The sequence below is a fragment of the Eublepharis macularius genome, chromosome 2 (assembly GCF_028583425.1).
Source record: "Eublepharis macularius isolate TG4126 chromosome 2, MPM_Emac_v1.0, whole genome shotgun sequence".
NCBI lineage: Eukaryota > Metazoa > Chordata > Lepidosauria > Squamata > Eublepharidae > Eublepharis > Eublepharis macularius.
The window spans coordinates 70,542,121-70,559,462 of NC_072791.1; the positions used below are offsets into that span (position 1 = coordinate 70,542,121).

At 44.5% G+C, this 17,342-nt stretch overlaps 1 protein-coding gene across 2 annotated transcripts in view; it reads right to left on the reverse strand.

The window, feature by feature from the left end:
* Nucleotides 1-786: 786 nt before the first annotated feature.
* Nucleotides 787-17,342, reverse strand: part of PSEN1 (presenilin 1) — a 43,076-nt gene continuing 26,520 nt past the window's right edge. The window contains exons 9-11 of one of the 2 annotated variants that reach the window (XM_054970983.1): nucleotides 16,752-16,919; nucleotides 6,566-6,684; nucleotides 787-4,739 (exon numbers count right to left, since the gene is read on the reverse strand). In XM_054970983.1, coding sequence (XP_054826958.1) covers nucleotides 4,674-4,739; nucleotides 6,566-6,684; nucleotides 16,752-16,919 — 353 coding nt within the window. In that variant the 3' untranslated portion in view covers nucleotides 787-4,673. Of the gene's footprint in view, nucleotides 4,840-6,565; nucleotides 6,685-16,751; nucleotides 16,920-17,342 lie in introns of both variants that reach the window. The other variant, XM_054970982.1, reaches the window with a different exon arrangement.

Below are 17,342 nucleotides of genomic sequence, written 5' to 3' on the forward strand. Positions count from 1 at the left end.
GCAACTGCTACAGTGCTATACCAATTACTGATTCTTTTTTAAAGAAAGGGAAAATGGCAGTCAGAAGGGACTGATGGAGGAATGTGTACAGAAAACGTCACTTGTGAAACCTCCGTCACCAATGTATACAATTCTGCATTTGCTGATGAAAACAACCTGGAAAATCCTCACTATGTGGAAGTAGCCTAAGGCTAAAATAACTCGGATGAAGACCAACTGAAATGTATGAAATCATGAGTTTAAATGTCAAACTGGGGAATCTGAAGTACAATTTTGGAATGGATTCACTAGAAGATTCCTGGCAACCCTATTGAATTTAAAACCACGATGGATATGGATGATATACGCATTTTAATCTTGCACTGGTATTTTACAGATAAAATCTGTCAGTTTGGGGAGACTGCCCCCCTCGCAATCCTGTTTTATTCTTTCTGGGGGGGGGGGGGGAAGCCATATCACATTAAGTAACCAGGTCAAGGAATTTTTCTTGGGGAAGCTCAGGGTTTAGTTTTACTTACGTTAGTTAGGGATGGAAAAATTTTTTGTGGGGTTTATTCCAACTACAACAATAATGATATATGTTTATTCCAAGCACTAAAGTTTACTTACTTGAGCTACTTGGATTTTAAAAAAATGTTCCCTTGGTTACCTCTGAGGTAGAGAACCTGTATTGATAAAATATAACAGCTGAGGATTTTATATGCAGACATGAGCACAGATGCCCTTCAGGTGTGCATCAGCCAGAGAATTCTATATTTGTAAAGTACAAGTAATGAGAGATAATCATATGACCCATGCATTCTTTATTTTTTGAATAATTTGATAAATACAGGGAAAATTACAATAAGCTATCAAAATTATATCTTAATTGGAAAGGTGTTTTAAAAAGGCTTATTCACATTGAATTCAGATAATGTATAAACAAATGTCTGTAAAAACACACATATGCTAGAGTGCAAAAGAATCCAATTCTAGTCCATATTCCAGTATTCCCACTGGCAGGCCAGTATTACGAGACAAGATCATGCAACTGTACAAACTAAGTACTGTAGATTTCTCAATAATGGTCTTTACATGTAGCTGCCAAAATTATTTACCAATAAACAGTGAATATATTTTCTTCATCCATCCTGACATTTCTCTCTAATGTACTCCAACATTTGTTTCTCTTGCTACATCAATAACAAAGCAATTATCATGTACATGGATGAAATTTCAGCTAAAGTACCCAAGTAGGATCTTATTTTTAAAACATTTATACCATCTTTCTTCACGAAATGTGGACTTTGGATCTTGTTCACCAAAGACTCCCAGACATCAATGCCCTGTATTTGAAGAAGGTTCAGCTATTTTCAGCTCACTACAGCCCTTAGAAAGGTTTGTAAATCAGGACTGGAATGGACTGTATCGGGTCAATATTGTAATTACAGCTTGTACCATTAAGTGGCACTAGAATTTAGACAGGCCTCGTTCTCAATTTTTACTGTACTGTTGACGACGCGGAAACTGCCACTTTTGGTATCTGGCTAGAATAAATCCTGATACACAGAAAAGGAGATGAAAAAACAGTATTTACAGTGCTTCGGCTTGCTTGCTAGAGAGCAGTCTCTTAAGCTATTTATTCAAATTTGACGGTTAGAGAAGTTACCAGTGCTGACAATACAACCTTGATGAGCATTCACAATGTTAGGCAATCATTCAGTTGAATCTGATAGGCTTACTAGACTAGGAAATACGTGTATTAGGCCATACACCAAACTAGAGGTATGCTGCCTTTTCAAATGGGATAGAAGCTTAACGTGCTCACTAGCACTTTAGTCATTGTATTGAGTCCCTTCTCAAGAAGCTAGTACTACCTACAAGCTGCTTCTAGGTAATAATGTCTAGGAATTCTAGGATCAAAATTGTCATTAGTGACTACACCTTGTGTCCAAGTTTTAATTCTGGCTACAATCCACTAACTTTAGTGCTGTCTTTAAGGAAATATCTGGTATTGGAATGCAATTGATCCTCTATAATCATACATCACAGAAATGGTGTTTCCATTTCATGTTCTTTATTTTCTGCTTCTGCTTTCTGAAGATCCAATAATATAGCCTGTACTTTATTTAAACTTCACAACATTCAATGTATTGGATAAAAGTAACTTTCCATCTTCAGTCTCCTAACTTAAGGGCTGAATAAAGCATAGGCACATAACTGAGCAATTTTGGCTCTATATAAATCTCCACTATAACCTTGTGGGACAATGACATAGTTCTAATTGAGGTATAAACCTCTACTGATGCTGTACCCCACTATAGACTGCAGATGGGGGTTCACATGATTGAATATATTTTCATACAAAACATTTCCTCTATTGAGAAAATCATGTCAGGGAGAATAGTTCTTGCCTAGTTTTCTTCCTAACATGTTTCTGTGGGCAGAAATTTTCTTCTCTTTCTCTTTTTAAAAATACATTCAATCGTTCAAACCTCAGCTGCAGCCTGAACTGGTATAACCCAGACATAGATCTACTCTTACAGGTTTTTGCAGTGGAAGACTAGTACCTGTGAGAATTCTAAACATTTTTCTAAGAGCCTGTATTGGAGTCTGTTTCTTCAGATAACATTTCTCTCTCTCTCTCTCTCTCTCTCTCACACACACACACACACACACACACACACACACTCAGACATAAATAAATGCTCTCACTATACTAACAATTCTGCTGAGTCTTGACTCAGGGGTGCATACTACCAACTACCAAACAATTTTTGGCAAATCTTTTTCTATTGTTTGTGTATTTGACATAAAAGGGTTTCTCTCTCTCTCTCTCAAAGATGAACACAGATGTGATGAACACTACAAATAAAATATCAACAGCTTATCTCCTGACAGTCAAGAGTTCATTTCAAATCCGATTCCTCATGAACAGTCAGCTAGTTCTGGCTTATGTCAGACAGAGAAAAGATATGTTTTTCATTTTATTAATCCTTAGCCAAACTGAATTCAGTAAGCATCTGTCAGCCATTCAGTGCAATAAGGTTAGGTGGGCAAGTACATCTTATTTCTACTGAAATACTCCAATTTCTGGATGGCAGGCGTTGCACAGCTGGCGTTCAAGAGCACTCAAGATGAGGCAGTCAAAGATATACAGCAAGAGCCCTTAACACAAAACATAGTTTTACAAGTACGCATGTAAGGTTTTAGGCATTTTTTTTAACATAACATGCTCGTCCACAGAAGTATTTCTGGAATGATTCCCAAAGTGGTAACGAAAAAAGTTATTTCAGAATTGGTTACCTGCATGATTTTTAATGGACTGCTCTTATGAGCAGGACCAAACACAAACCTAGTTAGTCTTCTGTTTACTGATCTTGCCCGATCAGCTCAAATGTAGTGTTATTAATGTGAGTGTGCCAAAGACTATGCCAAGGCAGTAACCACACATATTTTAAACAATGTGGGAATCAGCCCTAGGTCTTATAAAATAAAAATTATTTGAGAGACAGCCATTATGTACGTAGTATTTGGGGATGGAGATGAATCCTCTTGGTTGTAGCATAATCTCTAGCTGTCATGTTTTAGACAAAAAAGAAATTACGAAAAAAAGGATCCAATATAAAAAGTAAAAAGTAAAAAAAGCGTCCAGGGAAATATGTCTTCTGTTAATTATACAAGCACATGCCCTGCAGACAATATGAATTTTTCTCTTGTTATCTTTGTTTCCTCAATATAACACATTCTGTTTTACACAATGATCTCAAAAAATACTACACAAATATAAGTTTCAGAACAAAAGAGAATAAGGTGAAATTCACACATTCATCATTTGGTTAAAAAAACCAACAAGAAACATGTTTTTGGTTGTTGTGGTACAATTGTTCTTCTGTAGCTTTTGAAAGTATCTCTTGTCTTACCATACAAATAAATCATGGAGCTAACTGTGATGAAACATAACACTGAGTGTTCAGTGTAAGAGGCATGCAGGGTGAGGGAGCAGGGTGAAGGAAATCTAGGAACAGATTATACCAATCTAGCAAGAATTTAAAATCTTTTGGAATCAAGGATCCAAATTCTGATCATGTAACCAACCTGCCTCAAACTGAATCCAAGAAACATTTGGCAGCAAAAATAGAGACTGTGTGTTCTGTGCTGAAGAAGGCTACAAACTTGCAACATTTGTACACAGGGTTATTGTGCCAGAGAGAAAATTAAAATCTAAGATGTAACCACACAGACACAGAGAATAACTTGCATGATTTTTTACTTTAAGTGAGACAAATTCTTCTCACCACAGTTCGAGCGCTGCTCTCCAGGTAACCCACAGTAGGATCAGGATGAAAGTACTGATCACAGCTGAAGACAGGCCAACTCTTCAGATGGTTCAGTATGATTTATATCTCCTTTGTAGAGCAATTCTCAGCACTCCAGAGGGGTGCAGTGAAATCTCTGTGCTGAGTAGTTATCTTGCTGGTGGAAGCATAGGCATCTTTAGTACATATGGTCCTTATGAAGAATTATAGCTCAGAATGTTGAAGACAATGTCTCATACCACATTCGCTGAGACCAATTTTTACAGTGAAGAATCCAGTGGAGCCCAGTATGGCAGCTGTTTTAACAAACAGGTAGAAATAATTCCTCCCTTCCACATTTGCTACAGTTAATACAAATGTCCACAGGATTTCAATTTAAGGTGTGCTAGATATAAAACTGATGGAATGCAAGCTGGTCCATAAAGGGTTGCACCAAGTTATCTGTGGCAAAATAGAAAACGAGTCCAAAGGTTATAGAGATTGGAAGAGCAGGTAAGGCCTTTTTAAAAATGGCAAGCAGCAAGAGGGTAAGGCACAAGCCCTGGGGGAAAAAAAGCATACATAAGTTAGACAGTGGATCTCTAACCCACAAGATATCATAGGCTATGCTTGCCTGGTTTCATGAAAGGCTACTTGCCCTGAATGATCTTCAGTGATAAGAGGATTCCCTAGGGAACGGTTCACACACTTTGTCCTACTGAGTAATTGCTAAAGAGAAAATCCATAGGCTGCCATTGGACACTGATAGTAGATATTTCTGTACTGAACTTTCCATGGTTTCATCTCTAGTACTGTGAATGTCAAACAGCACAGCCTGCTCTCAGATGCTCAAGCAAGGACCCCCAATAATGCAAAGTCTTGCAGGCAACTCTGTGAAAGCCACTATCAAATGGCTACCATAAGGTAGTGATGTGTTATTCACAAAATGGCTAAGGGGGGGGGGCAGTTTCCCATTTCCCAAAATGTGGGGAAAATTTCAAGCCAGGTATACTCCTATGATAGGGGCAACTGCTTTGAAATGGGTGTTCACTGCAGATGCTAATGTGATAACTTTTCTGAAGCCCTTCTTGATCCAAGATTATCTCTTTGGTATGGAGCAGAGATACTGTTTCCAGAGAAAGGAGGGTGTTGCTCCATTCTTGGCCACAACAGAGGCTGTCAGGTCAAGAAATCTTAAGCGTATATGAACTGTCTGAGATACACCTGTCCGGGATAAGTTCAGTGCTTTGCTTACCAGTCAGCTTGTAGGGAGTAGGGAGTAAGTTGAAACCCTTCTGTGTTCTATTCAACACACTTAGGAATTTATTTCCAAGATTTAAACAGCAAGTAGGTGCCGGAAAACTATCATAAGGCGTCATGGGGCTCTGGGCTCATGCTGGGAATCACTGAGCTAATGATTGTCATCTGTTAGTCATCTGACACATCATATTTCATTATTGTCACCCTATACCTAGCAAGTACTGACCAATTAAAAGAGAAGACAGAATTTCTGTATGTCCCCTATTGCTTATGGTTATTAAATTCATTATTGAATTAAGCAACTAGTTTCTGCTGATTCTTATTGACTTGCAACGTTTTCCCCTAATTTCCTTTACCTTTGCCCCCCTCCCCACAAGACAGGCCATGGATATGTGCTCTCAAAACACAAGGAACTGTAGAAATAGTATATATTCCTAAACACTCCAATTCACCAGTTAGAAGATGATACTGGATCTACCAAAATTACTAGATCGGAGGCATATGCATACTGATATGCATCCCAACTAGGGTTGCCAGGCCCCGCAGGCTCAAACTGGGGGTCATGTGTGCTCTGGAGTGCACTCTGTAGCTCCCGTTCCCCACGCCCTCCCCTGGCCAGATAAGATGTGGGAGGGGGTTTAAAGCTGGGAGCATGGGATCCCCCACCCCACCTTGACCAGGGGAACTGGGAACTTAAATCTCAACTGATGTTCATTCTAGGAAAAGATAAATAGTAAATATCCCACAGAAATGTCCAATACCATATACTTTCCTATGAAGTTATTGGCCTAAGAATAAATCCATGAAACATGGTTTGCACATTCATGACATGCTACTGTAGCCTAAGAAATGTGATCAAAACTGTACACATAGCATGGAATTTTCCCACCTTGCCAAGGTGGATTGAAGAAACCTCTTCAAACAGTATTCTGAAGTGAGGCCTCTAGAATTCTTGGTTATGTTCATAATCACTTTGATAATAAGGAACGAAGCAGAAAATGATCATTACTACCTAACAGCATACTCACAATTAAAATGGCTACAAAACAAGCTAAAGTTGTGTTCCAGTCTCCACTGGCAGTTGCTGAGGCTTTGCCAACCAGAACACTGTAGAAAATGAAGTCTCCTAAGCCAAGCTTCACTCCCCCTGTAAAGGAAAAACAGAACCACTAAGCAGACACAAAGTTACTACTGTCATTCAACCCTGTCATTAAAAGTACCACATGCAGTAACATATTTAATTATTAGCCAATGGTTAAGCCCCCAGTCAATGAGAAACCTCAACACCTCGGGTGATCCACACCCGACTGCTACTGCCGGGCCTGCCCGTCACCTGCACCACCACCGTGGCATGCTTCCATGGGCACTCGGAGACATACCCGGTAGTCAAGGTGCCCCTACAGTGCCAAGGGCTGTCTTGGGAGGTGGAGTTAGCCTGTGTCACTGCCCTGCCCTACCCCATCCTCTTGGGGCGGGACGTGCCATGCTTCCATCAGCACCTGCAGGCAGCCAGTGCCCCAGAGAAGGCCCTACCTGTGGAGGGCCAGGAGCCGGGGACCGCAGCCCCCACCTCTGAGGACATAGCCACACCTGATTGGGCCACGGACCCAACCTTTGCGGCCCGCCAGGCCGAGGACCTGATGCTGAAACCCCTGCGGGACGCTGTGGCAGTGAGTGAAGGCACCATGAGGGATGCCAGGCAGGCCAGGAGGCCCCGGGTATTCCAGGAGGGGTGTGTGTGGTACCGATTCACGACAACAAGGGGTAAAGAAGTTCGTCAACTCCTGGTGCCCCAGGAATACTGAGGGATGGTCTTGGCCAGCGCCCACGACCACGCCTAGGCCGGCCACCAAGGCTCGCACAATACCCTGGCTCGCGTGTTGACCTGTTTCTTCTGGCCCTCAGTGGCCCAAGATATCAAGGACCACTGCCGCACCTGTGCAACCTGCCAGTGGGCCTTGGGGCAGCCGCCCCCGCGGGCCCCATTGGCCCCTCTGCCCATCATCCACACACCCTTTGAGAGGGTGACAATGGATTTCATTGGACCCCTGCCCCGGACCGCACAGGGTTATCAGTTCCTGCTCGTCTTAATAGACTATGCCTCGTGGTACCCGGAGGCCATCCCCCTGTGAACCATGCAGGCTCCCGGGGTGATGTGGGCCCTCGTCAAGTTCTTCACCCAGGTGGGCCTTCTCCGGGAGGTGATCACGGATTGTGGGACCCCCTTCACGGCCAAGATAACTTGCCACCTGTGCTGCACCCTGGGGATTCGACAGATATTCACGTCAATATACCACCCCCAGACCGATGGGCTGGTGGAGCATTTTAACCAGACCCTGAAGCTAATGCTGTGCAAGCTGGCCCATGACTGCCCTGTCCAATGGGACCTGTTTGTCAACCCCCTGCTCTTCGCTGTATGGGAGACCTCCCAGGCGTCGACCGGATTCGCCCTCTTGTGGCCGCAACCCCTGGGGAATACTGGAGGTCATGGAGGGTCAGTGGGCCCCTCAGCCACTGGACTCGGGGCACCCAGCTCCTGAATACGTGCAGGATCTCTGCGAGCGGCCGCCGCCCAAGAAACCCAAAAGGCTCACTACGACCAAGGGACCCAGCTGTGGACCTTCCAGGTGGGGGACCGAGTCCTGGTCAGCTGACGGGTCTTCGGGCCAGGGAAGTGGGGCGACCCTTGGCAGGGACCCTTCAACGTGAAGTGAGTGCTAGGATCTCACTCATACGAGGTCCAGTGCAGAAACACCCTGCGGCAGGTCAAGCGCCTACACGTGAATGATTTGAAAGAATGGAGGGAGTGGCCTGTGGCCAACTGCCAGCTGGCCGATGACCTCCTCGAGCCCCCGGACGGGGACCTCCCCTGGATGACCCGTAGCCCTGAGGAGAATACCCCTAAGATAGACGAGGTGTTGGATCCCCAACAGCGTGACCAACTCTGCGACCTGTGCGCCGCACCTGGCTGCTTCTCTAAATGCCTCAGGCGGACGCCGCTGATGGAGCACACCATCCCCACTGCCCCGGAGCAGGTGGCCCGGATGGCCTAGTGGCCGCTACCCCACAAGCAATGGGACGCCATGGCCCGAGAGGTGGACAAAATGTTGAGCATGGGGATCATACAACCCTCCCGAAGCGAGTGGCGCAGCCCCATCGTCCTGGTCCCAAAGCCCGACGGATCCATCCGCTTCTGCATAGATTACTAAGAGGTGAACAAAACTGCGAAATTTGACGCCCACCCTATGCCCCGGGGGGACCTGCTCATCGATCAGCTCGGGTCAGCCCGCTACCTCTCCACCCTCGACCTCACGAAGGAGTACTGGCAGGCCTCCATGGCCCGCCAAGACCAGTAGAAGACCACCGCGACCCCCCAGGGGCTGTTTGAGTTCCGGGTCATGCCCTTCGGGCTACATGGGGAGGTGGCGGTGACGTTTCAATGGTTGGTCGACCGGGCCCTCGCCCATTGCCAGGGCTTCGCTACCGCCCACATAGATGATATCGGCAGAGGCACAGGATGGACCCGCTCAGAGCCTCCCTCCCAGAGTTGGACTCGCCGCCCCCGCTAGGGGGCGTGACAGATTCTTTAGTGGGAGAGGCTACTGCTCCTCCCACCTCCCCTTCTGGATAGAGTCTCCCCCTCCCCATGGCCACTCCCAGGATAGCCATAGTGATGGAGGCCACTGGGGAGGCAGTTGGAGGCAAAGTACCCTGAACTTTGAGACGTTAAGAATGAATGAAGTGAGCACATGCTTTTGCCTGCATTCTCTCAGTCTGAGGAGCTTGGTGGGAAATGCTTTTAAAAACTTAAAGCTCAGAAACAGAAAGAAACAGCAGGGAAGTTATCCGATTTGACTAGCACTATATGAACTCCATATTCCAAATTGTGTTCTCAAACAAAGACCATTTACACGTGGATTATTTGCTCCGTTTGGTGCTATGCTGTGTAGAATGTTTTTCTGATATATACACAGCATTCGATACCTTCAGTGATCATCTCAACATGACCTGAGTTAAATGGATGCTGGTTTCTTGTGTCTTTTCCTTGAATGGGAGAACATGCAGTGTCTGACTCCTATGCAGTATTTACATTTGCCTTTCATCCATCTGCCCCAGACCTGCCCCTTGTGCAATGACTGGCCTGTTTGGCTCCTCTTCTTTCCCCTGTAAGCTTCCTGTGGGTGCTCAGCCTGTCCATGGCACAGTCTTTTCAGTTTGCTTTGGCCATCCTGAAGAGTGTCTCTCTGATCAGCACCTACATTCTATCTATACATGTAATCTAAAAGTTTTTGCACTACTTGAAACCCAAGGAATCTCTGCCACACAGTGTAATTATAGATCACTCAGCTTACAATCACAGCAATCAGGATCACCCAGAGCAAAAAAATGCAAAATGGATTTTCAAGGTTCAGCACTTGTGCCTTGAGGAGATAGCACAAGACTTCTCAACAGATACTAGCTTTAGTGGCTAGGAACAGACTGCCTAAATCTCTCAGACTGAAATGGTTTTACCCAGAACTTTTGTATGCTACAGTTGTGGAGATGAGGAGATGTGCCCTCCCCCATTCTTCCTCTTCCTCAGTTGTGTGGGGTACTGGGTGTCCTGTCTCTGGTAGGCTTGGGTACCATGTGTGGCTTGTCTGCAGGGCAGCCTCCCCGGGGTCTCTGGCCTGCTGCTGCTTTTGCCATTCCAGGGATGGAGGTGTGCCTCACGGCAGCCTCTCCTCACTTCCGCTTTCTGTGACTGTTCCACTTCTCCCGCAGCAGCTGTGTGTGGGGAGGGGGGTTGCACTGGTCTCGCAGCACATGGGCTCATGGCTCTCTTGCTGGGTGGGGACCCTGCCTCTGTCTGGCTTGGGGACTGCGTGTGTGATTCACCTGTGGGACAACCTCCCTAGGCTCTCTGGCCTGCTGCCACTTCTGCTACTCCAGCGATGGAGGCATGCCTTGCAGCAGCCTCTCTGCACCCCCCCTTGCCATCGCTGATTCACTTTCCCGGCAGCGGATACTTGTGGGGAGGAGGGCTGCATTGGCCTCATAGCGCACGGGCCCAGGGCTGTCTTGCTAGGATGGGTGCCCTGCTTCTGGATGGCTTGGGAACTGTGTGTGACTTGCTTGCAGGGCAGTTTCCTCAGGCTTTCTGGCCTGCTGCTGCTTCTGCCACTCCAGGAACAGAGGCACACTGCGCAGCGGCCTTCCCCACACTCCCACTATTGCAGTTTCACTTCTCCAGCAGCAGGTGCATGCATGGAGGGCACGCTGCCCACTTCATTCCAACTGGTGGGGAGGGCACGTCGCATTCTCAGGTTGGTGACTGGTTGATTTGGCAGTTTTTTTACAACGAGGACAGCATTTTCACAGGATCTTTCTTTCAATCAGAACTCCTTTTTCAATGAGGAGCAGACAATAGTGGAGAGAAATTTGAGCCCAATGCAGAGATGCGTAATGAAACAAGCAACTCCTGGCCAAATAAATGAGCTTTCACTTCTGAAAAGATCAGGAGCACACGGAGAGTGTAAAAAAGGTCAAAATAATAAACAATCCAACTAAATCCTAGCTGCTGTGTGGCAGAGAAAGTTATTGTTGGACTCAGCACCTCTGTGCAGAAAATATATATGGTGCCAAAAATGTTGTTGATACTCTCATAAAATACTCCCTCACAAATGACACTGGAAAAAGATGTTGGGAAAGCAGATGAATATCTCAATTAAAATAAACAACCCACAAAAGCACTTAACACTGAAGTTTGTGCACATATTGTACTGGTGTTGTATTTCTTCTTTACAGGGGTGAGAAGCACAGGAGAGCCAGTGATGAAAGGCAGCTGTGGATCCTGAGGCTTCTCTTGCAAGCCAGTGACAGTAGAGGTTACAGACTGCAGAGAGAACTTGGGTGCCCCAAACACTAGCCTGTGGTTTGGCTACGATTCTCTGTTTTGATGTTAGTTCTGTTGGTTCTATTTGCATTTGGAGGCTTTGTGGAAGTGGCTGCTCTATTGTGTGTTTGATTCCTGGCGTCTTTATTTTATTTACATTATTTATAGTCCACCTTTCTCAATGAGACTCAAAAAGAATTACACAGTGTGAGTCAGTACAGTCGGTTTCAAAGTCATTTCAACAAACAATGTAATAGGGCATATCTATGCAATTTGCAAAGATTTGCAAAAATTGCATCTTATTCAAATCTGCCCACTTTTCTAGTGTGTTCAGATCTTGTTGAATTCTATCCCTGACTTCAAGGGTGTTTGCTGCTCCTCCCAGTTTGGTGTCATCTGGAAACATAATGAGTAATCCCTTCACACCTTCGTCCAGATCATCTATAAAAATATTGAAAAGCACTGGGTCCAGGACTGAGATCTGTGGACACCTCTCTCCAATTAGATGTGATGCCATTGACAACTATTCTTTGGGCACAGTTATCCCGTCAGTTCCCTCTCTAATTAACCATACTAGAGTCCTGTCTAAAGTCCACCAGTTTACTCATCAGAACATCATGAGGAACCTTGTCAAAAGCTCTACTGAAATCCAGATAAACCACATCAAGAGGATTCCCGCAATCCAGTAAGCCTGTAACTTGATCCTAGAATGAGAGGAGATTGGTCTGGCAGGACCTGTTAGTGACAAATTCATGCTGACTTTCCCAGATCACCATATTGTCTGTCAGATGCTTGAAGATTGATGCATTTAATATCTGTTCCAGTATCTTCCCTGGGACAGAGGTCAGGCTGATCTGCCTATAGTTCCCAGGATTGTCCTTTTCCCCTTTCTTAAAGATTGGGATGACATTTGCCCTCCTCAGTCTCCCAGCACATCACTTGTCCTCCAAGAGACCTGGAAGATGATTGACAAAAGGTCTGCAAGCTCTTTTGAAAATTCTTTAAGCACCTTTGGGGGCACCCCATCTGTTCCAGGGGATTTGTACACATCCAGTGCAGCAAGGTGATTCTTCACAACTTCTCTGCCCATGTCAACCAGCAGCCCAAAGCCATGCTCTGCCTACTACCATTTCTAGGTGGGAGAAAACGAGGCAAAGTGGGCATTGAGTCTTTCTGGCTTCTCTCTGTACTCTGTCAGAGTTTCTCCATTTTCATCCAGCAATTGCAGTATCGTCTCCTTCATCTTCAGTTTGCTCCTCACATATCTGAAGAACGTCTTTTTATTGTGGCGAACCCCCCTGGCCAATCTCAGCTCATTCTGAGCTTTGGTCTCTCTGATGGCTGCCCTACAGTGCCTGGCTATCCCAGATGCAAATTTTGTTAGTCTCATAAATGCTGCTGGACTCTTGCTCTTTATCTTCACCCAGACACTTTCTACTGGGTTGTCCCTCTCCTCTTCCAGTATTTCCTGAAAATCAAGCCCTTTCCTCACATACAGTGCCACTCCATCTCTTCTTGAATAACTCATACCCATCCACTACTGTATTCCACTCATGAGAATCATCCCACCAAGTCTCTGTTATGCCTACTATATCTTTCCATCTGCATTAGTAGATCAAGTTCCTCCTTCTTATTGCCCAAGCTTTGGGCATTGGTATATAGGCACCAGAAGCCTTGCAACATTTTCTCTCTTTGATCTGGCCTTCCCAGATAGGCCTTTGCTATTTGCTATCCTTCTTCCCTGAAATTCCAATGACAGTTGTCTCCATTCACCTATGACATCAATCTAAAGCCCTCCCAAGGAATCTCTACAGGTCTCTTCCAAACACATTCTTCCCTGTCCTTGATAGGTGGAGTCCATCACATGCAAGCAGGCCATCTTCAAGAAAACGTAGACCATGATCCTAGAATCCAAATGGCTCCTGCTGGCACCATGAACGCAGGCAGTGGTTCACCTCCATAATTTTCTGTTCCCGTTGCATTCCTCTTCCTCTGACCGGTAGGATCAAAGAGAATACTACCTGTGTCCTCATTCCTTTCAGTTGTCTCCCGAGGGCTTCATAGTCAGCTCTTATGCACTCAATGGTGTTCACAGCTGTGTTATTTGTTCCCACATGAACCATCACAAATGGATAATGGTCTGTTGGTTTGCCTAGCGTGGCCATCCAGTCTATGATAGATATTCTTGACTTTTGCCCCTGGCAAGCAACACACCTCTCAGGCCATGGGGTCAGGCGTGAATACATTATATTTCATACCCCTCAGCAGAGAGTCACCGATCACCAAGACTCTCATTTTCCTTCTAAAGTTATTTGCTTGTAGATTCATGGTATGCCTATTTGTTCTTTCCAATCCTTGTTACTATACTTCTGCCAGTGATTGTCACTTGTTGTTGTACGTCTGCCAGTGATTCTGTCATATCAGCAAGGGCCTGGAATTGATTTCTCAGCTTCAGTGGCATTGAGTGCTATCTTGTTCTGTGCCTTCTGGTTTGTGCTGTTAATCTGAGGAAGTTTATTAGGAAAATACTCTGTTTTATTGTCCCTTCCACCACTCTCCCCAAACGCTTTCCAGGGCCCTTTGAAGACTTTTGTTGATGAAACCCTCTCCTTCTTTGATCTCTTGGGAGGGGGTTGGTTCTTCAGTGGAAAGGCAGGACTAGGTTCCCTGCAATTTTAGCATCACATGCTTGAAAAACAGCCACTCTAGCCCCCCCCCGAAAGAGTCCCCCAAAGGGAATAACAGACTTGAGATTAAAAAAGTCTAAATCCAAAAACAGAGATCTGAATAACTGAGTACCTGAATAATCCAGAGTACCAACACAGAAACCATTCCTGAAATCTGAATCTAAAAATTACCATTTTTTTCCTAAGTGCACATCTCTAATCCCTAGTCTGTGAATGCTGACATCTAATATCATGATGTATGGGCCACTACAAACATGTGTCTTACTTGATTACAGGTTTTTGGTAAACAACAGCTTCTGTTCTCCTGCTCACAGAGCAAATAATTTCCTTAGAGTTTGCATTTCCTACTTAAATGGTGGTTTGCCAGTGTACCAAACTGTATCCAGTACTCTATGCTTCCTAGCAAATTATTATTTTTTTAAAGACACACTTATCAAATTATGGTGCATCTTCAGGATTAAAGTTATGTTTGTGATTGTACTGTATAAACCGTTAGATCCAATTTTGTGATAATTATTGGCTTGGTAGATATTTTAGAAGTATAATATTTAATTAACAGAAAACACGAGGATTTCTGCATTTTCATCTAATTAAATAAGAACCAGGCAGCAACTTATTGTTTTCTCAAGCCTCTAAATTATCATGATGGCTCTGACCTAGCATACCCAAACCCAGTAGTCTTTATTAACCATAGTTCTCATCCTCAAGCACCCTGTTGCCAAACAGGAGATAATGCAACCTGCAGCCAAACTTTACTCTCTGCAAGAGCTCTGTCCTAGTCAAGTATCCAGATGTTTTCTTATTCTACTTACCTGCATCTATGGTAAGGACAAACTTACCCCATAGAAACACCGCCAGTCACATCATTATGCCTTATTCTTTCTCCCTTTCAGTTGGGCAGTGTATAATTCTGTGTACCTCTGACATATGCAATGAGCCCTCCCAGCAGATCCATGTATGTGTAAAGTGCCACAAGTCACAGCTGAATTATGGTGACCCTACAGAATTTTCAAGGCAATAGATAAACAGAGCAGCTTGGCCATTGCCTGCCTCTGCACAGAGACTCAGGACTTACTTGGTGGTCTCCTATTCAGGAATTAACAGGGGCTAGCTCTGCTTAGCTTCCAAGATTTGAAGAGATCGGGCTAGCATGGGAATTCTAGGTCAGGGCTGCAAATCCATATACAATACCACACCACATACACGCTGCTTTTTCAAAGTATCCTTCATTTTAACTGTAGTTTGCTATGTGTGAGGTCTGCTGTTAAGAAAACAAAACTAAGTCCCCAAGTCCCCTTTAGCATGTACAATGAATTGTATAGTTCTTGTGTGTGTATCTTATAAAATTTAATACACAGACTACCTCTTTCTCTGAATATGCACCACATGCTCCCACCCTTCTGTGGTGGGTTCATGTGCTAAAAGTACAGTGAATGTGCACATGCTTCTCTCCTGTGTCTGCCTACAAATCCATTAGCAAATTACAATTTGGACACTATGCTGCTATTGATCTGGGATATCACAGAAATTAGCCATATCCTTAGAAAAACCAAAGTACAGAATATTCTGCAGTTCCTGAGTAACTTTACAGCAGATTCCCTGCAAACCATGAAAACTGTGATTACAATGGCATGATTTCCCGAGTTCATACTGATTCAGAAAGTTCACATCCTTTCTAAGATCTAAGATATGTACATGTCTTCTTGGACTGTGCAGATCCAATATTCACATGCAAGAATCCAGAGCATAAGAACCAAAACCTACAAATACTATTATTTCCTCCTAACCTTGATTATGAAGTAGAAATGGCTGAAGCATCTATGTTTCACCTTCTGATACTGAGAAGAACATCTGAAACATATCTGAAGTAGAATGACAAGAAGTCTGGAATCCAGAGCCCTAACATGGTATGCAGGTGGGGAAAAGCCCAGTAGAAGCTGTAAGATAGCAGGCAATACTGGAAGGTGGTAGACCCACAGGACCAACATAGCCCATAGAAGGAGAAAGTCTGCCACATTCATATAGAGGGCTGCCAACAGAGAAATGCTGGTGACTGGCTCCACCCTGAGGAGGAACTGTAACAGGAAGGGGCAGCACTAACTAGGAATGAGGCCAACTGAGGATATAAAATTCCAACCATCCTGAGCTGGAAACAAACTCCTCTCTGCAACACAGGGTGCCCAGAAGGAGGGCAGGAGGATGTGGCAGCTGAGGGAATACCTAAGACCATTTACCTCAGAGAGCATAGTCTAAGACTATTTAGGGGGTGATATTCAGGAGCAAGCAGACATGCATCTCTAAGGCCATAAGAATACTCTCTCCTCTGTGGGCAGCAGCTGTCCAAAGAATGATTTCAGGGCCCATCAAATGCAGTTCTTTACACATCTCTCAACTGCATAGGTTTACAGTCTCATTTAAATAGTGTCAAGCAAACTGACTTTAGCAGCTTCTCCATATAGAAACACATCATGCTTTGGTTTCTGAGTGTAAGGAATTATAATCCCCCTCTCTTTTCCTTTTCCTGCAAAAGTCTACAGTCAAAGCAACAGCTCCTTTTGCAATGGCCCCCAGCATACCAGATAAGTACAATAGCTCTGTACACACACTGTTGCCCTGTAAGTTAATGCATGTTTATCTGGAAATCTTACTTACTCTCCTCTGGATCTTCACTTGTTAGGGAATTACTGGGGAGAGCCTGAACAGCGGCTCGTGTTTCAGGGGTTGATTCCAGAGGCCCTATCCTATTATCTCTTTGTTGCTCCCATTCTTGATTGAATCCTCCATCATCAGACTCTGCACTTTCACGTTGAGTCTGGTTTCCTGTGATTGAAAAACAGAGATAAATGGTTTTTAACATTCTTCTGTAACAACTGTCATGTGATAATTCTGCCAACAATTCACGCTTTAACAATGAGAAGATGGGTAAAAATAAATAACTCAATTCTAAACTTAGCTGTGAAAAAATCCAGGTATGACAACTGCAAACCATGTGTACCTGAAGGACTGCTGCTCCACCACTTGGCCTCTGGCCAGCAGGGTCCCACAAGGTTCCATTTTGTCCCCCATGCTTTTCAACATCAACTTAAAGCTGCTGGGAGATGCACCCTGGAGATGTGGGCTGAGTTGCCACCAATATGCAAATGACACTCAGTTCTATCTCACACTTTCAGCAGATCCCACAAGGAGACTGTATAAACCATGACCAGGTGCATGGAGGCAGTTTTGAGAAGGATGAGAGCTAGC